This window comes from Uloborus diversus, chromosome 7, assembly GCF_026930045.1.
Source record: "Uloborus diversus isolate 005 chromosome 7, Udiv.v.3.1, whole genome shotgun sequence".
NCBI classification, from domain to species: Eukaryota; Metazoa; Arthropoda; class Arachnida; order Araneae; family Uloboridae; genus Uloborus; species Uloborus diversus.
This window is the reverse complement of record NC_072737.1, coordinates 6,116,194-6,142,787: the sequence shown is the minus strand read 5'-3', so window position 1 is coordinate 6,142,787 and position 26,594 is coordinate 6,116,194. Positions and strand designations below refer to the sequence as shown.

The window sequence follows — 26,594 nt, the reverse complement described above, 5'->3', positions numbered from 1 at the left end:
GTCAAAAATTAAAATGCAGAATCTATGATTTAATTTTTTTTATTTTTTTTTTTTTTTGCTTCAACTGTGTCCACAGATATTAATGATATGTTTATCATAGGACTCTAAAATGCAATTTTAAAATAATTTTATCAAAAATATTTCTTTCACAAGCCGTTTTTATACTTTTGATGCCTTCACTTCGAGAATAGCAATCTCTTTGCATCTGCTATGGGAATTCGATTTTTTGAATTTTTGATGTTTAGTACACTTTGTTAAGAGATAAACAAATAAAATCTCTTTTTATTTTGTTAAAATCATATAATTTATAAGTTTTAAACGAAATTCTGTGCTTTTTAAGAGTGTCTTGGGTCAAAAAGTTAAATGCTGAACCTCCCCCCCCCCTCATCTGTTTTTTTTTTTTTTTGATACAATTATTTTAAATGCTGTACAGAAATATTTCTAGTATAATTTAAGATAATGTAGAATTGTAGATAAATATTGCTACCTGAGACAGCGATGCCGTCCCCCCCCCGCCAAATACTAAAAAAAACCCCAGAATGATATTCTCAACATAGAAGAGAAAAACACTCAACTTTAAGTTTAAATGATGCAGTTTGTGCCCTCTCTAAGTTATAACATTTTGTTATAACAAAAAAAATATTTTTTTTTTTTTTTTTGCGAAATTATTTGATTTTTCACAAATCTAATTCACTTTTCACAAAATTATTTGATTTTTTCACAAAAAACGGACCCTGTGAAAAATCCTGGACAGACCCCTGATTTCAATAGCTGTATAGAGAAGGTTTTTGACTATGTTCAAGAAAAAAAAAACTGATTAATGTTTTTAAACAAGTGAAGTTTAATTTCATATTTTGGAAATTCCTCAAATTTGTATCATGAAAGTACAGTCAACCCTCGTTTATTGTGGTTAATTTGTTCCAGAATTTACCGCGAAAACTGAATTTCCAGGAAGTAGGGTTCTGTATTTATAAACCGAATATTTTCCCAATTAGATTTGTATTACTTAATATATTGCACAAAATATGAGAAAATGAGATATATTAGACGTAATAGATTATCACATTGTTACTTATTGGGAAATAAATTACACACACAGACACACATACAGTTCTTACTCACTACTAGAGACTCACCGAGGACTCGGTAGCTATTCGGTACTCGACTAATTTGCCAAGTTGGTACTCGGCCAAATTTTGATCAGGTACTCAGCCGATACAAAGTAGTTCTAAAAAATAAAATATTGTTCCAGACAGATTTTACAATTAATAAAAAATGGCTGGCATATAATATACTGCAATCATTTACAATTCAAATTTACAAGTCAAACTTAAAATTTTGAGAATAATGAAGTTTGTTATGCTTCAATGGAGTAAATCTTGATTTTAATGTCCCCAAAGTTAATAAAAGTTATTTATCAAAAATAGGGCAAAAAAAGAAATCATAGAAAATGAAAAATTTTTATTTTTGCTACAAACAAAAATTATTTATAAGAAATATAAAAATACCTTTTGCATATATATGTAAAAAATAAAAGCAAATAAAACAATGTTAAATGCACACATGTGCAGGAACACTGCAGACACGTGTTTTGGCTTTACAAAGAATGCCTTTTTCAATGCGTAAAAGCAAGCTCTTATGGATTCAAAGACATCTGACAAAAGTCAGATTTTTTCGTTGGATGTACATTCATTAGCTCACACTTTATGCTCTGAAAAAGACGTTCCTTGAAACACAGAAATACGTGTCTGCAGTGTTTCTGGATATTTGTGCTTTTAACGTTATTTTATTTGCTTTTAATTATTTTTCTTTGGCAGGCTAGAACCATAATAGATTGATATAATTTGTTGAAATTCCAACTTGATTATTCATCCTTTTTAGTTATTGATTTATTTTTAATTTTAAAAATAACTTTTTTCTAAATTTTTAAACACAAACAAAATCTTTAAATAATGCATGATTAAATTTTAGCTGGATTTAAAAGAAAAAAAAATGTTATATGGACATTGAAGTCTATACCTCTATTCTAGTGAGTTCAAAATTCATCATGTGTATATCGGTGGTTCTTAAAGCATAATTAGTACTTGGAACTCGGCCGAGTACTCGACCAAAGTGCTACTTGGTACATCTCTACCCTCTAACTATGAAAATACCTTACTAATCTATGAAAATAGCTCAACTTGTTCGATGATGAATTAATTGCCAGTTAGTGACTGAATGTACCCGCGTTCTTCCTCTACATTTATCCTCATTAAATTAAAAGTATTATGTATATAACTTAAAAAGCTAGTACATCCCCGAGTAATAATACAGTGATTTATACTTTCCAATTAGTGTTTAACGGCTTAAATTGAGATGGCGATTCTCTACACTTTCTTCGGCAATTTTATACCTTCACTCCCTCAACTAATACAACTACAGCCCCTCAAAAGAGCTTACCTTACTTAAAAGACATACTTTGTTATTCTTTTGTGGGAAGAGCATAAAAAAGGCTAATTGCTATATTTGAAAAAAACAAAAAACTGCAATGTGGTGAAGTGCGAAGTAGCGAGGGACGACTGTAGCAATTGTTTCTCATATACTTATAATATTACCTACTCATATTTATGCGATATTCCCAGGCAATTGTGTATAAAGTAATGTGTACAACTTCAGTTTTAATTCAAAAAATAAGCATTTTAGATTTTATATAGAATATAATCATAGTATAATACAGTCGACTATCGCTAACTCGAGTTTGAAGGGACGACATAAAAAATTCGAGTTATCAAAAATCTTACAAAAAATTATTCCATTTAATATAAATATACTATATACCTCATTAACAAAAGTGAACACAAAATAAGAACTTACCATACTTTATTTAAAATATCTGTCAAGAAGAGTTTGACTGGTTCTCTTTTTTTTTCCACGTCAATTATATTTTCCAGATGGGAAATAGCATTGAATGCCTTTGAGTCCATATCAGGTTTTGATTCAGTGAACGCCAGCATCACATGCATGGCATTTTTTGCTTCATTAAAGGTGACCTTTTTTGGATGGATAAGTTCTTCAATCTAATCATCTTCCTCTTCTGAGAGTGATCTAAACTCGTCAACTATGTCTTTCTCCGATAGATTTCCGCACACTTGAACATCATTATCTATCTTGACAAAGTCTCGAAATGTTGTTACAGGATCTAGCTGCAGAGCTTTCGACACTAAACTCCATTCCTCAATCCTCATCGACTGTTTCCTCAATTTCCTTTTCTTTTTCTTCCTCTTCGACGTGGATTTCCTCAGCAGATACTTTATGGAAACCCGCCTTTCTAAAGCAGTTTGCTATTGTTCTTTGTTCAACGCAATTCCAGGCTTTATCAACCATTCTCATTGCCTGCAACACATTTACAGAAGGGTTGCTTCCTTCGTCAATCTCGGCAATGTATTTTTTTACGACTTGTTGACAATATTTCAGTTTGAAATTTTGTATGATTCCTTGATCTAACGGCTGTAGTTTTGAACTGGTATTGGGTGGAAGGAACACCAGTTTTACAGATTTTAATTTTGTCCTAATTGAGCTTGGATGGGCTGTACAGTTGTCAACAAATAGGAGAATCCCGCGGTTTTGCCTAGACATTTTATGGTCTAAATTTTTCAGCCATTTTTCAAACAATTCGGCTGTTATCCATGTTTTTGTGTCAGCTTCATAATCCACAGAAAATGATGTAACTCCATCGAAACATCTTGGCTTTTTTGATTTTCCTATCATTACTTGTTTCATTTTTCCTGGTCCATCCATGTTGGTGCACAGTAATAAAGTTACTTTCCTTGCTTCTCTTTCTGCCATGGCAAGCTTCCCCTTTCACAGCATTGTTTTGTCAGGAAGACATTTAAAAAACAGGCCTGTTTCATCGGCATTGAATACATCCTTCAGGATTTCAGGTCCAGGATTTTTCACAGAATCCTATTTTTGTGAATTAAAAAAAAAAAAATTGAAAAATAAAATCTTTTTGTGAAATTTCAAAATGTAAACCAAAAGTTATTCATCAATATAGATTACATTTCTGATTTGTGTACTCATTCATTAAAAAATGAGTCCAATGAAATGTTCGATTTGGTTAATCAAGATTTTGTAAAGGGTCCTTTTGGTTAATCAGAATTTTGTGAAGGGTCCTTTTTAACTAATTATAATTTTGTGAAGGGTCCTTTTTAACTAATTATAATTTTGTGAAGGGTCCTTTTTTAACGAATTAGAATTTTGTGAAGGGTCCTTAAAAGGACCTACATTTTCTCTGGCCAGACCCTTGTCCTTGTCATACTCTTTTAGAATTGAAGACAGTGATCTCTTTCATTCTTCGCAGACTTTTTGACTTACACTGCCACTTTCTCCACAAATTTTATAAAAAGTGACGCTGTTTCTTTTCTTGAAATTTCCAAACCAACCACTGCTTGCTCTGAAATCTGTAAAGCCGAGTTGCTTCCCAAAATCCTACGCTTTTTCTCTCAATATGTTTCCACCGAGTGGAATGTTCTGGGTCCGGCACTGGGTATAATCCATTCTATCAAGCAATTTTCTACTTCCGGATATTCTGCAATTTTCATTTTTATCGATCCCCTTGATTATCATCAAAGTTCTTAAGAATAGTCTGTTTATTTTTGAGAATGGTTGACAGTGTGCTGTTCGGAATGCCAAATTCCTTCGCAATGTCAATCTTTTTCTTTCCCCCTTTTTCAACTGCATCAATGACTTTTTTTTTTTCTCTGTAATCGAAAGTGTAGTGCATTTTTGTTTAGAAGCCATAGTGCAATGAAAAATGAACCTGAACTTCTTCGTAGCACTAATAAGTATAGTAGGAAGACGAAGACTAGAAGGAGAAAGGGTTTGTGCTTTCGGGGAACTGGTCATTCAGGTTGAGAGAACGTTTATTCTAGAAACTCGACCACTGTCCACTGCTGGCTGAAAACAGGGGCTGAAACATGCCTTCCCTCCCACATACCTGTGATGAACACAACTGTGAAACTCACTGACAAAAGAGAGAGCCCGAGGACACGTTTTTCTTCTCTAAAGCGCGGAAAATGGGGGAAGAAAAGGCATAGCTGTGTGTTTGCAAATTCGAGTTTTGAGGGATTGAAATTTTTTTGAGAGGATGGGAAAAATTCGAGTTATCGAGAAGAAGGGAAAAATAATTCGAGTTAAAGAGATAAAATTTCATTAAAAACGCAATAAAAGTGCAGGGAAATATTTTTTTTTTTCAAGACATTAAAGAATTTGAGTTATCGCGAGTTGACTGTATTAGTAAACAACAAAACTAAGCCTAATTTGAACCAACTCCATGTTAAATCAAAGTTTTTTTTTCCAATAGCTGTTAAAAAAAATTAATTTTTTTGACACTGGAATTTTTTTTATCATCATGTGGAAGTACTCAAAATGTATTACACTCCAACCTGTAATTGTGTGATTTTTTTTTTCCCGGCTCGATTTAGTAATTTTTGTTGCAAAAACTTTTTTCAGCGAATAGTGAAGTTTTGAATAAGTTTTTTATGCAGCCCCTATCCACCGCACTAAAACATGTTTTGAGTGTAGTAGTTTTTGATCACCAGATCAGTTCACACCCTGTAAATCCTACTGAAGATGCAAAATCCAAAATTTGTTTTTAAAATTAAAATGGAAAGAAAAATTAGTTTTAAAACTGGTTCTATATTCTCTTTAATTATGTTTTCCTATTTAATAAATGATTTATTAAATGTATGCAGTTGGTTTAAATTTTCCTTTTAAATGAATTAACCCTCCGCATGCAGCTCAATTTTTATACTTTCCAGTCCTGAAAAATGGGGCAAATTTTTATATTTTCTTTATATGTATATATCTAACAATTCACATCTTCAGCAGTTGTTTTAAAATGATAGAAGAATTTTAATATCTTTCAAGCTTACGAAAAACATATAATACGGCGCTTGCTGTATTCAGCGGGCTGAGTTTAAAAGTTAAAAAAATTAGTACGCAATATTTCTTCTTTCAGATATAAGTAGTTTTTAACCATTTTATATAAAAAAAATAATGCAGAAATCCTCATATAATAGCCAATGATCGAGTAACGCTCCTGACGTCATCAACAATGAAGCTCGCGCCACATCATAATAATTTGACAATATTGTTACAAATCCAACCACTTCAGGAAATTCTTTAAATGACGGCACAGTTCTCGAGAGAAGCACAGGAGATTTATTTACAGCTAGGTACAGGAAATGTAGTTACAAGTGCCAAATCAGTCATCAGCAATTAGGCAAATATCAATTAACACCTTAAACTCACCGATCACACACGTATTTACTTCCAAATACGCAAAAACACAGCACAAAGGCTAATACACACAGAGCCAAATACATGCTCTCAGTGCAACGGCTCAGAACAGTCGGACTTAGAACTCACCGCATGGCTATTTATAAACCTCGAAAGAGAGCTCTCAAATATTCCAGAAAATCCTACACCGTTCTACCACTTTCTCATATTTTTCTTTTTATTCCATTCACAAATCTTATCATTCAGAAATGGGGGGACCGTATACTTCATTCAAATGTAAGGGGGATGTTTATTCATTATAAGAAACTATTTACAGGTTACATTACTAAGATAGTTTTAGATGAAAAATAATGGAATAAACGTCAAATTTAGCCAGATTACAACAAATTAATCATGAAAATAATTACTATTTACAGAATTTGACAATATGTTTTGGTAATGTTTAACATGCAAGGAAATGCTTTATTTTGACGTCGTTGAACTGGATCCGGTAACTCAACTGTTTTACTGGTAAGACTCATTTCAGGGGAATGAAGAAAGGAAAAAGTAGTCGACTATGAATGCTATCTACTGGAGTTTAGGGCTCATCCACTGAAGTTAGGGTTAAAATTTCAACTATCAAGATATCATCAAGCAGACAATGGCTTCGTTCAAATAAAGAAGCAATTTTCACATGTCAAACCTTGCTGAGCGATTTTCTAGTATTGTAATAAATCAGAAAAAATGAAAGAAAAATGTCAGTTTTTCTTTCTTTTTTTTTTTTTTTAAATTTACGCCCACCAACGTCCTCTCGGACCTAAGGCGCTTTGCAGTCCAATACAACAGAGATGCAGTAGCAGAGTGGGAAAGCTCCCTGAAGATGACATCCTTCAGCTCGTCGAGAAGAACGGGGCAATCAAAAAGATGCTCCCCTGTCATTTGCTTAGTCCCTTCACATAGTGGGCACAGCAGGGAAGTGGCCAGTCTGATTTTAAAAAGAGGGGGTTGCAAGTAGTCGTGACCGGTAATGAGACGAAAAGATGTAACCCCTTCAACTCTAGGGAGAAGGCAAAGTTGCAGTCTTGTTTGGTCTTCGAGAAGACACGCCCAAGATTTTTCGCTGGCAATGCCACGGAGAGATGAAATTCTTTCGAGCCTAATATTGCTCCCAAGATGTCCCTTGGCGTTTCAAAGGGGGATCGGGAGGCAAGGTGGAAGTTTTTCTTTCTTAGAATATATAAATAAATATGGGAAAAAAAATCATTGTTTCTTATTCCCACTTTATAATGCTGCTGACTGTCGACAAGTCCATATCTTTCACAAATATTCATTACGCAAAATACAAACAAAAAGCAAGACAACGAAAGGCACACTCTCACATATGCAGGGGGGAAAAACATCAAGCAAGAGAACAGAAATTCCTGAACCCTCCAGTGCCATCTAGCAGCGAAAGTTAGCATCAAACGATGTTCTCTTAACATACACGGGGAAATAGCGGGATCCATATTGAAATAAGGGGAAAAACTCTTCGCCCACGATTTTTACGTTTGACGTATCTGTGTGTCTGTCTGTGGCACTCCAGCGCCTAAACGAATGGACCGATTTTGAAAAACCTTTTTTTTTTGTTCGAAATTAGGGTTGATCGAGTTTTTAGCTAGGTTGCGTCTTCGGATGACCCTAATTAACGAAGATATTAATTAAAAACCTCTAAAAGTTTTTTCACAATTTTTGCATTCGAAATATATTTCAAAATTTGGAACCAAAATGAAGAGTATTTTTTTCTGCCTCTGATAGAATGTGTTTGGAACTTCCATGTTATGTAGGGTTTGAATTATAACGCTTTTTAAAGCAGATTTTAACTACGGCTAAGCCTTTTTCCAGCGATTAGCAATCAAACTCATTGTTGGCCGACGAGGAAATTAAAAGTAATGATTTAAAATTTTTATCTGTTGCCAGTTTCTCTTTGTTAACAAATAAAATACTTGTTAATTGATATTAATATTATAAGGTTTTTAAAAGGATTTCCAATTTTCCCTCTTGATTCTACATTTGCGAGAATCAGTCGGGTTTTTTTTTTTAATTTTTAATTTTAATTAAGTTGCTTGCTTTGGAATTCCATTGATATGACATGTTTCAACTATTTGTAATGTTTTTGAATATATTTTCAGGTTGGATTTTCTGCATATATTAGAAAGATAATAAAGTGAGTATGAATTTGTGTTAGATATCATTTTATACTTATATGAGGCAAAGGGATGTAAGTAGATGTTTTTAAGTTTTGTGTACGACACCTTTAAAAGTTCAGATTTTAGGTAGACATTCAATTAAAAAAAAAGTTTCTGAATCATGTTGTCTTTTCCCCCATGACAGAGGAGAGACCTAATTTTCCTCCAAATTTTTAATTTTGGCACTTGCATCCTTTTGCTTCTCAGTTCTAAACGGCAGTATCTGCAGCAGAAGAATATTTGGATATGGAGCTGCCCTGGACTTCTGAGACTGGCCTCCCGCTAGGGTGTTGAACTACAGAGTTGAAAAACAAATCACAATTTTTTTGAATACTTAAAACCGGATTTTAAAAAAATTTAAATCGGCTTTTTTTATTTAAAAGAATTTTTTTTTAAATGAAATTTGTTCAGAATCATGAACAGAAATGCTATATAAAATTGAGCAGGATTAAGGCTTTTTCACACAGAGTTTGGAGATTTATGCCATTTGTTTTAAATTGAAAGTCCTACCTATGTCAGATTCTATGATTTTTCACTATGCAACAGCATCAGATCATCATAAATAGAACAAGGATTGTTTGGTGGCTGTGGGTTTAATGGACTGAAAGCTTAGTGCAAAAATGTCAATTACCTTTTGCATTACTAGCCAAACAGCCATATGATGAAATAGTGTGACCACTCTTATGGCCCTAGGACAAAAAAGAAAAAAGTTTTTTACTTATTTTCATATGGGAATAAGTGTCTCCTCCCGATCATGCCGCCCTGGGTTATAGCCCAATAAGCCCATACCTAAATACGACACTGAACTGCAAAAAAGAGCTTTTGAGATGATTTGAAGAAATGCATTTTTAATTCAATACTAACTATAAGGGTATGGTGGAATTATACTTTTTTTTGCCGTTTTTTCAGCGGAAACCAAAAGCAAGCTTTAACAATAAATGCTAACGTACAATAGATGATAAAAATGCAGAAAAAAAATTAAAACAGCAGTAGGGATGCACCGGATATCTGGTAACTATCCGGTATCCGGCTGATTTTTTAACTATCCGGAACTATGAGGTATCGGATCCGACAAGCCACTCCGGATCCGGATATCCGACAGTTTTTTGCAGGATATCCGGGCAGTTATCCGGTAAAGAATTTATACAGAAAACGGAAACCGACTATCACCGAATAATGCAGAAAAACTTCTGTTTGTAATGAAAAATCTAAAATATTCCTCTGCATTGATAAATAAAGATTCTTAAGTGTATATTGCATGCAATGAAGCATAATTCTAACTATCATATTCAACGCCGATTTTAACTTGAGTCCATTGGAAATTTTAGAATGTTGAATAAAGTAATAATTGCTTTTCCCAGAATAATTATTTTAACTAAGACTTTCAACTGATATTTAGCATTTAAAATAGACGGTGAATATAGCAGTGAGAAATAACAGCTATAAGTTATTGCTTCATTTTCTTCTTTCTAATTTTTTAATTGTATAATATAATTTTTAATAATATGTTTAAGAATTTAATTTGTATTTTTTAAGAATGTTTATTTTTATTTTTTCTAGAATTAAAGTAAAATTTAAGTTTATTGTTCAAATATGAATTTATAAATTCATTTAAGAAAGATTGAACATGTTTAGCATATTTTTTAATATTAGCTATAAGATGTTAATTTGCATCATTAAGAATGTGTAATTTTATTTTTTGGAATTTAGTAAAATTTCAAGTTGATTATTTAAGAATTGGTTTATTAATTTATTTTTAAAAGCGTGAACGTGTTTAACACAACTCTTAATAGTTTGTTTAAAATGTTAATTTGCATCATTTACAAATGTGAATCTTTATTTTCTGAAATTAAAGTGAAATTTTCAGTTGATTATTTAAGTATAATTTTATTTATGTTTAAAAAAAATTGTTAACATGTTGAGAACGACTTTTAATAATATATTTAAGATATTAATTTTCCATTTTTTAATAATGTGAATCGTTATTTTCTGGAATTAAAGGGAAATTTTAAGTTGATTATTTAAGTTTATTTATTTTTTGAGTCAAACTGGCCCTGTTTTAATATTTTCTTTTTTAACTTGTATGTTAGAAAAATTTTACACGTGTATTATCTGTAATAAAAATGATTTCAAAGCAAAGTTTTATTTTTTGTTATTTCTAAATTGGAAACAAGAAAATGTATTACTTTATGATGAAGTTTAAAAAAATTTCTACAAGTCATGCAAATCTAATAACAAATACGACTCATTATACGACCTTTAAGATTTCAAGTATGAATAATTAAAAGTTTAAACCATGTGTACATTACATACAGAATTAATTTTTGCCGAAAGTTTGTCTCTTTCGAAAAAATCTGTCGAAATAAAACAATATTTTAATGTTTCATTTTATATATAGCACAACTCCTAAATTAAAATATAGAGGCTCTAAAAAAGTACATTTGAATGTACTTAACATGTTTTTAAAGAAATGATATGTGGAACAAGTTTGATTTATTGTTTTGAAACGGCGTTGTAGAAAAATATGCGAACATGCAATGCAATCGAAATGCCCGATATCCGTCAGATATCCGGCGCGGATATCCGAATCTGGCAGGTAAGGGGGCATCGGATATCTGGTATCCGGCAAAATCACTATCCGATGCATCCCTAAACAGCAGTAATATTGAACATTTATTGTCTTTTGTTATTACCTATAAACTATCTTTTTTATTTCAGCAGATAATGTTTTGGAGATATAACCTTATTACTGGGTCTTGTATTGAGACGCTGTTAGATAAAGAGGTACGTTTCATTAAAATATTGTTGAACTAATTTCATTCTAGAAAAAGAATGAAAAGTTTGTACTGTATTGAACATTCAAATCATACATTATTTTGTTTGTTTTTTGAAATAGTATTATCAAATGAGCCTTTTTGATGTTCAGCAAACAAAATCTAGTTTTGTGTAATTTTGAAAACTATTGAAATCAACTAAAAAACATGTTATGAAGTGAAATTAACGCAGTAAATTTTTAGTTTTGCTTCATGTATTTCAAGCTTTTATTTGTTTTTGCAGTCATTTGAAAAATATGATTTTTTCTAAAGTGTGGTTAAATGTAAATTTTCATTTTTCATGAGCAAAATTGAGTTTATACAGGGTTCGTACGCTCCGGAAAAACCTGGAATTGTCAGGAAAAATAGCATAGTCAAAAATGTCAGGGAAAAGTCGGGGAATTTTCCTAATATGCCCCCAAAAAAATTTTTCCCAGGACATTTTTTTGTATGCGATCTAATCTTCATTTTTATTGATGTTTCTTTAAAAAAAAACTTTTGATTTTGAGACAAAATGATGCTGGCAATAAAAAAAAGTGGCGACCCAAAAAAACTTCTGCAGCCGCTATTTTTGACTCTCAATTGTTCCCAAGGAAAAAATTGATCGGGTGTACAGGAATTATGCACAAACTCAAAAGGGAAAAAGACAATTTACTGGCTTCAGAAGCACAACCTGAAGATGGGAGGGCAGAGGCGTAGCTAGGACCCGACTTTCGAGGGGGGGGGGTTACTTCTTTTATTTTATATATGTATATATATATATGTATGTATGTATGTATATTTGTGTGTGTAAACTTTTTTTTAGTATTAAAAAAAATAATAATAAGAGGTAGGTGAATCTTACATACTTTGGAATGGGGTGCCCCAAGTTCGATACTTGTGTCAAACAAAACAAAAGCAAAGAATTTTATTTATTTATTTGTTTTTAATGTTTTGGAAAATTTTACTTTTTTTTCTTTTTCCTTCATTTAATTTAAAGTGAAACTTTCTAACAATGGGTCTAGTCAAAACCAGTCAATCCAAATCGGGGGGAAAATCAAATATCTGATGAGCGTGTTCCGTTCATTTCAGTGTGACTGCTTAATTTAGAGGCTAACACACATCTACAAAAGCTGGCATCCCTGAAAGCTAATAGATGCATCCATATCCGCCTGTAAACTGGATGTTTGACTTTCAATCTCATCGGTGGTCAGACTTTTTACTAGGTTTGCACTAAGAGCATGAAATAAAATAAAAAAAGACTTCTTGATTATAACCTGCAAAAAATGAAATGGCTTTTCATATCGTTATATTTATTATTTATATGTTGCTTTTTATATGTATTTACATTTATGCTAATTCTAAAGCAGTTAATAAAATTTGAATAAAAAAAAGGGAAGAAGTATAGGCAGTAGAAAGTTATTTGCACAAAGTTGCATACCATCTGTTCTCCTTTCAAGTTTTTATTTTTAATTTTATTAGCTGCTTTAGAATTTACTTAAATATCTATTTGAGAGAACAACAGCAATTTTCGAGTGTTATAAACAGAAGTCTTGTTTATTTTCTACTTTTTAATGCGAACCAAGCTAACAGAAATAGTACAGAACAGTCTAGATTCATTTCGTTTTTAAACATTTTATTCCTGTAATGCTATGCAGTTTTTCTTTTAAATTAAAATAAACTTTCCTTCAGAAGGGTTCGATGGGATTAATGCTGCTTCAGCAGACTGTACTTCGTTTTCTTCGGATGACGTTAACTTTCTCTTTTTAGAGCAACCATTTTCGTCATTTACATTTTCTTCTTTGGGTTTTAAAAAGCTTGTTATCGGTTTTGCTCGCTTCATTATACAACAACATTCACTTAGAATATACTATTCTAAATGGTTCAGACTGCACGTTTTTAAAAGAATACGCAGTAAATATTGGCTGACATTTTCGACAAATCGATGTGATTGCGGTGGATACTCTGGTTAGCAAAGGGTGTATTTTACTGTGCATATGCAAATTTATATATTTATACTTTTCCTGTGGCAACGCCTCTGGGATTGCAGTTTTGTACTGCGGTCTCTGGGACGAACAGCAGAAACAGTAAGACTGCGGCGGCATGATGTACAAAATATAATGGTTCTTCAATAAAACCAAGCAAAACTACAATTGTGTCAGCCTCAGCTATTTCTCAAATTAAGTTATACAGTCCACTACCAGCGACCAACATATGGTTATTGAAGAACCATTATATTTTGTACATCATGCCGCCGCAGTCTTACTGTTTCTGCTGTTCGTCCCAGAGACCGCAGTATAAAACTGCAATCCCAGAGGCGTTGCCACAGGAAAAGTATAAATATATAAATTTGCATATGCACAGTAAAATACAAAGGGCATTTTGACTATGACAGCATAACACCAACAAAAACCTTATGTCTCGAATTCCGGCTATGTTATCATTTTCGGATTTGAAGCCCAATGATCTTTAAAGCAGCAAGCAAAAGCATTTTCTTCAACTCGAAACAGAAAGGGCTGAGGGGGCAAAAAAAGGAGAAATGCGTTCCACGAATAGGTTTTTAGGAAGATTAACAAAAGGACAGTCAGTAAGTTACCGCCCTATAGCCAGGGCTAAAGCAGAAATACATGAAATACTATAGACTTCCTTAAGAAGTATTCTGCCTCCAGCTCAGTCACTCCTATGCCGGGCTGATGAGTACTAATAAGCACGAAACTGCAATCCTTGGCTGGAATTGACTGTACTGGCGGTGTATTTCATTTAAAAGGACAGTCGTTTCGAGCACTTTCTTGGAAGACGAGTAAAAAGGTGAAATTCACAGGTTGAGTATTAGTTGAATTATGGATGAGTATTTCAAGTTCATGGTTAAAGGTCATTCAAGTTAAAAGCCATTTTGCTCTGTTATCTGGTTTAGTACTGTTCTTTGGTCGCTCTGTTTCTTAAAATTATGATTCCTTATAGAAAACCGAGATGATAGGAGTGAAATGAAAGTTTAAGATTTTTTCAAGTAAAGAAAAAATTAAAATCCTAGAATATTGGCCAAGTTAGATTTGCAGCAATTGCTAACCTCAAGAGGATAAATAATTAATCAAAAAAAAAAAAAAGAAAAAAAAAATCAGGCACCAAAAGCAATAAAAGATTTTTTTTCGTAAAAGATATGCTTAAAGTTTCTTTTACTGCCAAAATGATTCCTTAAACTCGCAATAAAGCGCTTAGTAATGTAATAACAGAATAAAGACCTAACAAAACTAATACAGAGGAATTTTGATCAAGAGCCCAAGTTGTCTATAGTATCGAGTTCAAATTTTCATCATCATATTCAAAATTTCTATAAAGTTTCTTAAAGCGCCCGTATCTTAAAACCTATTTATCTCGATTTTTTTCCTTCCTGTGAAATTCGAAATATACAGATTCAACTGTATGTAATATTTCCACTGCGCCGCTCATAAAATTAAACATATTTAACAATTTGCAGAATCTATGCCAAAAAAAGGCTACATATACGTGGGTTTAACAAATCAATCTAAAGCGAAGTGTGAAATTTCACTCAATTATCAAAAAAATGTTGCAGCAGAGTGAGGAGTGAGGTGTCTTTACGCTTGAGGGTCAATCATGGAGCTGATTTTCAATGGCACTGGGGGGGGGGAGGCGAAGTGAATTTTTAACTATTGTTATTTAGAAAAAAGTCGTTTTGATTTTTCTTTTCTTTTTCTTCTCTTTTTCTTTTCTCTTCTCTTTTTTTTCTTATCTTTTTTCTCTTCTCTTTTCTTTCTCTTCTCTTTTCTTTCTCTTCTCTTTTCTCTCTCTCTCCTTTTTTTTTGAGACAAACATTTCGGGGGGGGGGGGTTGTCCCCAAAACCCTCCCTTAGCTACGCCGCTGTGGGAGGGTCCATCTGGGAAAATCGTTTTTATTTTTTATCGGAAATTCTTTTCAGCTACGTTTGAAACGTCGTCACCATTTCTGGTTATTCACAGGATGGAAGTTAGACACGATCCTAAATGCCTTAGTTTTCAAAAACAAAGCAGAATTAGATACTTTCTTTTTATTGCTAATTATTGAAAATAATACAAAAAGGGCTGCAAATTGTTTTATTATTATCATTATTATTATTATTTTAAATAATTTTCTTGAGAAATGAAAACTTTTGTTTTTAAAACGTAATCTCATCCTCATCGCCTTGGACGCAAATGTGATAAAAACTTTTCAACTGAATTGTAGTTCCATGAAGATTTATTATTTAATTTTTTTTCATGCGACTAATTCCTAAAATTATTTCCTTTTTTTGGCCGTTGCCGCCATATTTGGTAATTTCCAAGATGGAAATACACAAGACTTTTTCAGTGCCTAAGTTCCCGAAAACGGCATTGGATGTTGATTGCAATGCAAACTATTGAAAACAACTCAAAATGTGCCTTTTTTCCGGATAATTCGTAATTATTTTCTGGAAAAAGGCAAAGTTAAATCTTCAGAACATTTTTTTATTCTAATTGATTTAGACTCTTATGTGCTAAAAACTGACTATTTTGTCTTAATTGTAGTTTTTTAAGGATTATTAATTATTTATAGCTGCTTTTATGCTACAAATTCAAAAATCTACTTATTAAATTTTTCACTTAGTCACCATATTTGGTCGTATGCACGATGGAAGTAGACGTAAACTTCCAAAAACAGAATTGGATTTTTGAATCAATGTAAACTGTTAAAAGTAACAAAATGTGCAAAAAGTTATGAATTTTTGAAAATTAACTATTACTTTCTGGGAAAGAAAAATTGAAATTTTAATGTAAGTATCCTTTAATATGTGAAAGGAAAAAACAAAAATGATTATTCGCATTGACCTATGATCGGCGGATGTTGGTTTTTGTTATTATGCATTATATTGTATGCTGATCGATGCAACAAGTTAATCATATTTATACTGAAATTTAGCTATGTATTTTGCTCAATATGTTTTGTTTTATATACGAATAAGAAAATAAAAAAGTATTGTAAACCAACAGCGGATGCTAAAAGATAGCATGACACATGACATCGAAGAAACGCTAAAATAAGTTGAAAGCACTCTATTTTCAACAAATAGTAAACGAATTAAAACGATTTTGAACAAAATGTTTTGAAAAAACTTGAAATTTTGAGAGAGAAAAGAAAGAAGAAGAAAAATCCAAGATTTTTAAAAATATTTTTTTCAACTTTCAGTTCTACCGCATTGCTACTTTAAACAATTTTAATTATTTTGAAAATATTGCTATTTAAACTAAATTTTGAATGAAGCGAGTAACCTAGAAATTTTTAAAAAACAACCTGGAAAAGTCAGGGAATTTTTTTTTTTTTTTGATCACAAGTGTATGAACCCTGTTATGTGATGAACTGTTTGTATTGCAAGTAGTGATGTGAAATAATTGGGTATTAAATGGGGTACCCCCATTTATGAAACATTTATTTAAACATAATTTCTTTCGCAATTGTAGAATGTAACCCTAAAGGAATTGATGGAAGAAGAAGACATTCTTCAAGAATGCAATGCGCAGACTAAGAAACTGCTTGATTTGTAAGTAAACGTCTTATTATATTTTTTCTTTAGTGTCTCAAAAAATACATTTTGGTTATAATGGTGCATTTCCCCCCGATTTTCAGCTCATTTTTTCATAGTCAAAAGTAGGAAACATGACTGTGCCAATGTTCATGGGCGTAGCCAGGATTCTCATTAGGAAGGGGCAAGCGTAGGTGTGACAAAATCATGGTTTTTAGTTGCCCCCCCCCCCCCTTGTTTAAGTATTCTCATATCAACAAATTTAATCACGCAAACTTTCCAGGGTTGGCAAAAACCCGGGTTTTTTAAAAAAAGCCCATGGACCCAGGGTTTTTTGGGGTTTTTAAATAAAACCCAAAAACCCCCAACTAAAACTGGGTTTTTTAAAAGAAATGTGGGTTTTTTTGTCTTTTTTTAGGGAAATGTGGGGTACTAGTAGCACATTGTAGCGTAAGTATATGGACAAAGCGCGAAAATTGTCTTCGGGTAAAGAAAGCTGGAAAACTAGTTAAAATTCAGCGCTTTCTGAAGAAAAGTATAAAAGACGACAAAACCCAAGAATGGCAAAGATTCAGATTTTTTAGTTTTCATTATTACCAATAGTTAAGGCAAAGTTACTTCTCAAGTGATAAAATCTATTGTTCATTTTTAGTTACTTTTTTTTTGAATTTTACTTTATTGTATTTCATTTTGTTATGCAAAACTACTGTAGAACTTCAAGTAGTTTAAATCCCTTTTTACTAAATTCCAGCTTAATCGAGACATTTCTTTGAATTTTATGTTGCCTGTTTTTCTATTTCGGTGTACAGAGTAAGAAATATTAAACTTTTTCGTAATATAATGAAAATACTGTACATAATGTTCTGTTTTCTGTCGACCGTTTGAAAAATCTGTTAATTTCTAAAAAATATACCTTGTGTTTATTCGAGATTTGTGATGTGTTGGTTTGCAGAAAATAATTCACATGAAAGCCTTTTAGCTGGAGTAGTTTTCTCTGTACAATCTACAAATATTGAGAAAATATGACGCGACAGGACTTACTCAAGGTAATTTGAGTTATTTATTGACCAGTTAAAGAAAAAAGTGAAATACATTTATTTAAAATTTTTGAAGAATTTTTGAATGCCGTTAAGAGTTAAAAGAAATACTATTAAAGTTCAAAATTCATTTTTATGTTCATTGTCTGTGGTGAAGAACAAATAAAAAAGAAGTTTAAATTGGTTAAGTATTTAAATAAATTAATTTTTTTAAAAACTTCTCAGAAAATTTTAAAAAACCCAAAAGTGGGCTAAATAATGGGTTTTTTTAAATCGGTTTTTTCAAAAAAAAAAAACCATTGGGTCCAACCCAATTGGGTCCAATCCGGCCAACCCTGAAACTTTCTGTTGTTTCCATGTGTTAATTGTATCAGTAGAAAACAGTGGCGTAGCTAGACCCGACTTTCGGGGGGGGGTTACTTCTTTTATATATATATGTATATGTATAATCGCTTGGAATTTTTTCCTTTTCTCCTTTTTTTTTCTTTCTCTTCTCTCTTCTTTTTCTCTTTTTTTTTTGAGACTTACTTTTCGGGGGGGGGGGTTTTGTCCCCAAACCCCCCTTAGCTACGCCCCTGGTAGAAAAGGATATTTTTACTAATGAGTGGTTTGTGGACTAGCGAAAAAGCGTGGATGCTAATCACTGTTCTTTAAGCAGTGTTGATTGCAAGGGCATCTACAGCTCAACATGGAAGGGGGCAGGCCCTGGGTAGCCCCAGTAGGAGGTCACGGTGACCTCCCAAAATATTCCTTATTTGGCAAATTTTTCTGACAACTCGGCAAACTCCCACACACCTAGTACAGACCTCGGAAATTGCTTGAAATTATAGTCCTCCTCTCCTTCTAAAAAACATTTTATACTATTGTTGGTCAGATGAAGGCAAAAAAAGCGGTCATCTGGCTCTCCCCCGGAATGTTTTCGAAATTGAAGTGCTTAAATTGTAATTTTAAATAATATTTAGTGATATTTGGAAAGTGGAGTTTGGAAGTCGGAGGTTCTCTTCTAAGGGGCTTCTAGGGGATACAGGTCTACTCAACACAAGAAGTCCTCCAAACTAAAAAGTACCCAATGTTCCAAAGTTGCCCTTCTTTACGGTACTTTAATTGGGTCATATAGGCATTTTACTATATTATTGCTACTCTTGAAATTAGTAAACCTCACTATTTTAATAGAGCTATAGGCATTTGGAATAGTTCTTTAGAATCAGTTACTCACAATAGTTACAAAAAGTATGTGATTTTAACTTGAAATATATAAATTGACTATGGAGCAATAATGGAACTAAGGACCAATCATGGCTCCACTTAGTTCTCATAGGCCGTGGCAATCGCTGAAACCCATGGCAACAAAGAGGGCGCTACAGGGCACACCTGTTTCCATTACTTTGCCATTGATTGGTGGATGCAGGGGTTCCCAGTGGCGCCTCTTGCGGTCAAAATGGGCGACATCCAATCAAAAATATAAACAAACTTTGAAACATTGATTATGATTGGTAGGTGCATGAGCTGCATTGAAACGTTGACATTGATTGGTAGATGCATGAGCTGCATCAGTTTAACACAAAAAAGTCAAAAATTGTCAAATCCCGTAAGCGTATTTAGTGGGGCCATGGACCAATATTAAGCCGTAATGATCGACTAAGGAACAATAATGTGGGAAGCAAAGGGATGTAAGTGCCAAAATTAAAAATTCAGAGATAACTGTAGTTGGGGCAACTGTAGTTGTAAGCTAACCAGGGTTCGTACAGGTTATGGAAATCTTGGAAAGTCATGGAAAAAAAATAACAGAATTTCAGACCTGGAAAAGTCATGGAAAATTGAAATTTTCATTGAAAGTCATGGAAATTTATTTCAAGTCATGGAAAAATGTCTTGGACAAATAGAAAGGAACAGTAGCTAAAAGAGCATTAGAAATCTTGAGTGATTTAACAGTATAGCGCATAAAAGCTATTAAAAGTGGAAAATTGAACGTTCCAAAAATCAGATCTGAATTTCAAAATCTCATTGCATCCACTTCTGTCGCAGCCGCTTGCCGTTTTTTGCGATGTGATTTTATTGCCTGGACTTATTTTGAATTTTCTGTTATTTTCAACACTTCTTATGTTTCATATTCTGTAGTAGCAAAATTTCACGTTCTTAGTTTTGCCACGCCCACTCAAAAAAAGGCAATTCAATTGCATGCAAGTTCGATTCCATCACTCGTAAGGACTTTATTATTAAACTTATCAGAGTTTATCTTAATTTGTTGAATGTTTTAGAAAATAAAGATCGTAAGTCAGGCGATAGAATACAGAAATAGAGGAATTCTAATGCTCTAAAACAGTAGTTCCCAATCCCAACATACGGCACGCAAAACTAATCAATGCGACCCACTACTACGTTCAATATCAAGAATTAAATATGTTCTGGAATTTCTGAACCTATTAATTTATATGCATTGGAAAATATGCAAATTTATAAACAAAACAAATATACTTTTGAATCAGAAGATTGATTCATTACTGAATGTTTTTTTCAAAAAAGATCTGGTTTAAAAACATAAAAAGAACTAAACTATGTTGCTTTACTTTAAAGAACCAAAATACTGTCAAGTTACGTGGATGATTAAAGGCAATGTCGACACTAAAAGGTAACTCTTGAAGCAAATTTATTGAAACTTAGTGATGACCTTTGTCCCATTCAATATCATTCTGCCTGTTTTTTAAAAAAATATCAGACATTTAAGCATCATCACATTTGTTTCACTGCATTTTTACTTTACGAAAATTTATATGATGAAGACAAATAAGAATAGTTTAGTTTTTTAAGTGTGCACTTATATTTTTTCCATTACGAGTAAGTGCTTCAATGAGGCTGTGGCATTCATATGCTAGATGTTTTGCTAATGCTCATTTCAAAATATTACCAAGTTTGAGATTAAATAGTGTTATTCTCTTCATGTAACGAGGTCATGAAAGTTTTCATTGAAGTCATGAAAAAGTCTTGGAAAAGTCATGGAATTTTTTCATCCAAATAGAGTATGAACCCTGTCTAACCTGGTAGCATCTGAATGCTGAGATTGGGATCTGCGTAGCCTTCACGATGCTGCTAGGTTAGGTTTGCCCTAATTATAGTACAAATGGTTGCAGAACCTCTCTTCTGTTTTGGGTTGAGATGTGGTACAGTAGGCCTGGTAGGATCTGCTGTACATCATGACTGGTTATTAAAATAAAGGCCTGCTTAGTTGGGCCCTTGGCTTGTTGCTGGATTTTTCTTCTGGTGATTGTAGTATTAGTTCAAAAAATGAGCTTCAATCTTTTGATGAAATTAATAGTTTTTTTTTTTTGGTACTCAGTTTTGTGACTTGTTTACTTTTTACCTTGGCGACATTGCTAAAATTGGCAATACCTACGAGTTTTTATGGCAAACCTAGAATTAAAAATTGAAGTGTTTGAATGAATTTGGCCAACAACAAAATTTTTAGTTAGCAATAGCGATAAAAAATTTAAATTGCCAAAAATAAAAAATGGCGGAATATTTTTATTTGAGGGAAAAGTACCTTTATTTTATTTCTATTTTTTTTTTTTCCAGAATATCACCAAATTTTCTTTTTTGAAAATGTATTCTGCTTTTATAGGTTCAGAGAAATATTTCTATTGATTAAGCGATAAGTGTGAGTACAAAAGTAAGGAACGATATGACTTTTTGGCAATACTCTGTGTATAACAGTTGTTTCTTAAACTGTATGAAATGTATGTAGTAATCTTTCTCAATTTGTGGACAACTTTCAGCACTCAACATTCTTTATAATAAACTTTGTTTCAGGGTTTCCGCTACGGTCGCATTTTTCGCATAATGCGAAAACACTATCTGAATTGCGAAAATAAAGCAATGCATTTTCGTTTTTTTGCTCAAATAAAAAATAAATTAGTTTTTTAAATAAAGAAGAAATGTATGATCCTAGAGAGGAAGCGTGCATGGCGATAATCAACTTGATCTTTTTTAAATCTCAGCTAAGATGTTTAAACTACAATTAAGTTCAATAACTATTAGTCTTATCCAGCATTATGTCCCCCCAAAAACTGCTTTATTAGGAGGAGGGGACTGCAACATTCTAAACACCAATCATGTTTTCTTTTTACTTCCTTTTACAAAAAAGGAAGTATTGTATTCGCGAAAAAATTTTCACTCAAAAATCGCCCTTAATTTCCATTTTGCTCACCCCCAAATGAATGTTGAGTTTTTTTTTCGATTCGACCACATGCGGAAAAGTGCCTAAGAATGTATAGACACGCGAAATATCCATTTTGACCATCACCGAGGTAATTACAACGACTTTTCTCGTGACGTCTGTATGTATGTGCGTATGTGCGTATGTATCTCGCATAACTCAAAAATGGTATGTCCTAGAAAGTTGAAATTTGGTACATAGACTCGTAGTGGGGTCTAGTTGTGCACCTCCCCTTTTGGTTGCTTTCGGATGTTCCTAAGGGGGTCTTTTGCACCTTTTTGGGGGGAAATCATTGTTAATATCAATGCAAACTTAAGTGGTGTTACAATTTGGCGGACACTTGGCGATATATCGCCAGTCTTTTGGTCGCCAAGTTTTGTCGCCAACTTGGCGGAAAATTTGGCGATTTTTTTTTATCTGGTTTTAATTTGGCCATCGTTTTTAATATTTAGAGATTAAACTATTGAATCACATTAAAATTGCCAATAATGGGAAAATGACATTAAAATGGAGTAAAAGGAAGTCATGTGAGGCACACATCAGCTCGTTTTATTTTATGTTTTAAAAAAAATTGCTGTTGTACTTATTTCCTCAAGGATGTCACAAATGAAATATGAATTTTATTTTCAACCGGAGATGAAACACACTGAGGCATATATAAATATATGAGAATGTGTAACATTTTTAGCATTTTGCTAACATTTTTCCATCAATTTTAGCTTTTATGCTAAAGAACTTTTGAACCCAGCTTAAACCCTGCTTTGTTTTTTCTTTTAATTTCATTAATTGATTTTATTATTTTTTATAGTCTTGTTCGTCCTGACGTTTTGGATGAAATGGTGACATTGATCACTGAAGAGCCCGACGATGAGGGCGACGAGAGATTACGCTACAGGTACATATTTTTCACTTAAGTGCTCTTAGGGGAAGGCATTCTGTGAGCACTAAATTTTCCATTCTTTCCAGGCACGCCAATCGAGCATGTGAACTGTTAACATTTGACATTGCCCAGATTAATGATGCTTTAGCTGGAAGTGAAGCTATACTAGAAAAATTCTATGGATTTTTAGACACAGACAAAGCTTTAAATCCTCTCTTAGCTAGTTTTTTCAGCAAAACATTGGGACTACTTATATCAAAGAAAACGGATGAGGTGAGGTTTTTAACATTTGGTGTTTTTCTCTTCTTGTAGTATAATTTTTTGGCCTAATTATGAAATTCAGAAAAATTATGTGTATTTCAAAATCTGCATAAAGTATGATGAACATATAATGTTTTATGGAAATATGAAGATTCCGAGCTATCAATGCAATCACTGTTGCTTCAAATCTTCCTCATACTTGCCAACTCTACTGTTTTTAGTTGGAGTCTCCCGTTTTTTTACATCAGTTTTCCGATTTCCTGTTTTTTACAACGTTCTCCAGCTTTAAGTTTTCTTTCAATCAATTATCAAAAAGTTTTTTTTTTTTTTCTCAGTACAGTGAAGCATTGTTTATACGTTTCTCTTTTATATGTTTTTATCAATTTTACGTTTGTTAAATTGGTCCCTGCAGAGAGTCTAGTACACGTTAACGTATACCTATAATACGTTTTTTTGCTTCCTTTTACAAAAAAGGAAGTGTATTCCAGGGTTCGTACGGGTCATGGAAATCCTGGAAAGTCATGGGGAAAAAATAAGCCAATTTCAGACCTGGAAAAGTCATGGAAAATTGAAATTTTTATTGAAAGTCATGGAAATTAATTTCAAGTCATGGAAAAATGTCCTGAACAAAGAGAAAATAACAGTAACTGAGGGAGCATTAGAAATCTTGAGTGATTTAACAGTATAGCACATAAAAGCTATTAAAAGTGAAAAATTGAACGATCCCAAAATCAAATCTGAATTTTGAAATCTCATTGCATCCACTTCTGTAGTAGCCGCTTGCCTTTTTTTGCAATGTGATTTTACTGCTTGGACATCACTTATTTTGAATTTGCTGTTATTTTCAACATTTCTTATGTTTCATATTCTGTAGTAGCAAAATTTATGTTCTTAATTTTGCCCTGCCCACTCAAAAAAAAAAAAAAACAATTCAATTGCATCCGAGTTTGATTCCATAGGAACTTTATTATTAAATTTATCAGAGTTTATCTTAATTTGTTGAAGGTTTGAGAAAATAAAGATATTTAGTCAGGCGATAGAATACATAAAAAGATGAATTCTAATTCTCTAAAACAGTAGTGCCCAACATATGGCCTGCAAAACTAATCCATGCGACCCACTGCTATGTTCAATGTCAGGAATCAAACATGTTCTGGAATTTCTGAACCTAATAATTTATATGCATTTGAAAATGTGCAAATAAGTAAACAAAACAAGTATACTTTTGAATCAAAAGATTGATTCATAGCTGAATGGTTTTTTTCAAAAAAAGATCTGATTTAGAAGCATAAAAAACAAAACTATGTGGCTTTACTTTAAAGAACCAAAATACTGTAATGTGGATGATTAAATGCACTGTTGACACTAAAAGGCAACTTTGAAGCAAATTTATTGATACTTAGTGATGACTCATTCAACCTTTGCCCCATTCAATATCATTCTGCATGTTTATATTAAAAAAAATAATAATAATAAAAACAGACATTTAAGCATCATTATATTTGTTTCACTGAATTTCAACTTTACTTAAATTTATGATGAAGCCAAATAAGAATAGTTTAGTTTTTTAAGTGTACACTTATATTTTTTCCATTATGAGTAAGTGCTTCATGAGACTGTGGCATTCCATGTAAACGTTTTGATAATGCTCATTTCCAAAAATTAGCAAGTTTGAGATTAAATAGTGCTATTCTCTTTGTGTAATGAGGTCATGAAAATTTTCATTGAAGTCATGAAAAAGTCTTGGAAAAGTCATGGAATTTTTTCATCCAAATAGAGTACGAACCCTGGTATTCGCAAAAAAATTTTCACTCAAAAATTGACCTTAATTTCCATTTTGCTCACCTCCGAATGAATGTTGAGTTTTTGTTTTTTTTTTGACCCGACCACCCGTGCATATATACCTAAGAACGTATAGACGCCCGAAATATCCATTTTGACGATTCTCGAGTTAATTACAACGACTTTATCGTGACGTCGTATGTACGTATGTATGTGTGTATGTGCGTATGTATGTCGCATAACTCAAGAACAGAATGTCCTAGAAAGTTGAAATTTGGTACTTAGACTCCTAGTGGGGTCTAGTTGTGCACCTTCCCTTTTGGTTGCATTCGGGTGTTTCTAAAGGGGTCTTTTGTCCCTTTTTGGGGGGAAATCATTGTTAATTTCGATGTAAACTCAAGTGGTGTTATAATTTGGCGGACACTTGACGATATATCGCCAGTCTTTTGGTTGCCAAGTTGTGTCGCAACTTGGCGACAAATTTGGCGATTTTTTTTTTTTTAATCTGGTTTCAATTTGGCCACTGTTGGTGATATTTAGAGAGTAAACTATTGAATCACATCAAAATTGCCAGTAATGGGGAAATGACATTAAATTAGAGTAAAAGGAAGTCATGTGATGCACACATCGGCTCGTTTTTCTTCATGGGTTGGCAAGTATGCTATGCTCCCTATCGGCTCAAAGCTGCTTCTTTAAAATAACTGCATATTTTGTGCAGCATATTCTAGTTTTAAGACGCTTCACTATTTGTTCTGTTTGAGACCTTTTGTACTTATTCATTTTTTGAGACAGCTTTCTTGTCAGCTTTCATCCCTGTCCTTGCCCTTCTTTGTTATTTTACTTGTTTGTACAAGACCTTATGAAAGACAGCAATAGGGAATATTGCCTAGTCTCCATCTTGTCAAAGTATGCTCTTTTGCTGCCTATTCGTTGCCGTATTACATAGCTACATTTGGCTACACAGTTAGTATGGTAAAAATGGAAATAAAAATAACAACACAAATGGCAAAAATTTAATTACAAATAAAGTTGCATAAAATTCTGTTAATTAAACAATATCAATGACATAAATAATACACTGAATAAATACTTAAGTTTTTAAATTTATTGTTCACTAGCTGTACCCGACGCGCGTTGCTACGCCAACAAAAAAATACATCGTTATACTGATTTTCATGACAATCGGTTGAACGGGGCAGAAGTTGCTACTCTGCAGTGCCACCTGGTGGCGAGTGGCTTCAATAAGCATATTATGCACCTTCTCCGTGGAAAAATACATATAGCAATTTTCATAATAATCGGTCCAGGTATCAAGAAGCCGTGACTATACTCAAATTTCGTACTCACGCAGTTTGCAAGATCAATCAATCGCTAAAAATATCAAATAGAAAAAGTTTTAAATCCCCCCGTTGCATGAAAAGCCATAAAACAATAAAGAAATAATTTATTTGTTCAAACTCAAGAAAAATGGCAACAGCTAACTTCTTATCAATGAGATCTTTCACGCGAATTAATTTCTGCAGCCGATCATTTTATTCGTATTTATCCAATGGATTGTGACTTAAATTGGAATAAAAAAGGAACTATCGATCGGATTTTTTTCGAACTGGTCTATAAA

General features: G+C 32.8%; 1 protein-coding gene across 1 annotated transcript in view; it reads left to right on the top strand.

The window, feature by feature from the left end:
* The first annotated feature begins 11,207 nt into the window (after nucleotides 1-11,207).
* Nucleotides 11,208-26,594, top strand: part of LOC129225700 (serine/threonine-protein phosphatase 6 regulatory subunit 3-like) — a 60,190-nt gene continuing 44,803 nt past the window's right edge. The window contains exons 1-4 of the mRNA XM_054860176.1: nucleotides 11,208-11,267; nucleotides 16,745-16,824; nucleotides 22,862-22,948; nucleotides 23,020-23,206. Coding sequence (XP_054716151.1) covers nucleotides 11,208-11,267; nucleotides 16,745-16,824; nucleotides 22,862-22,948; nucleotides 23,020-23,206 — 414 coding nt within the window. The remainder of the gene's footprint in view (nucleotides 11,268-16,744; nucleotides 16,825-22,861; nucleotides 22,949-23,019; nucleotides 23,207-26,594) is intronic.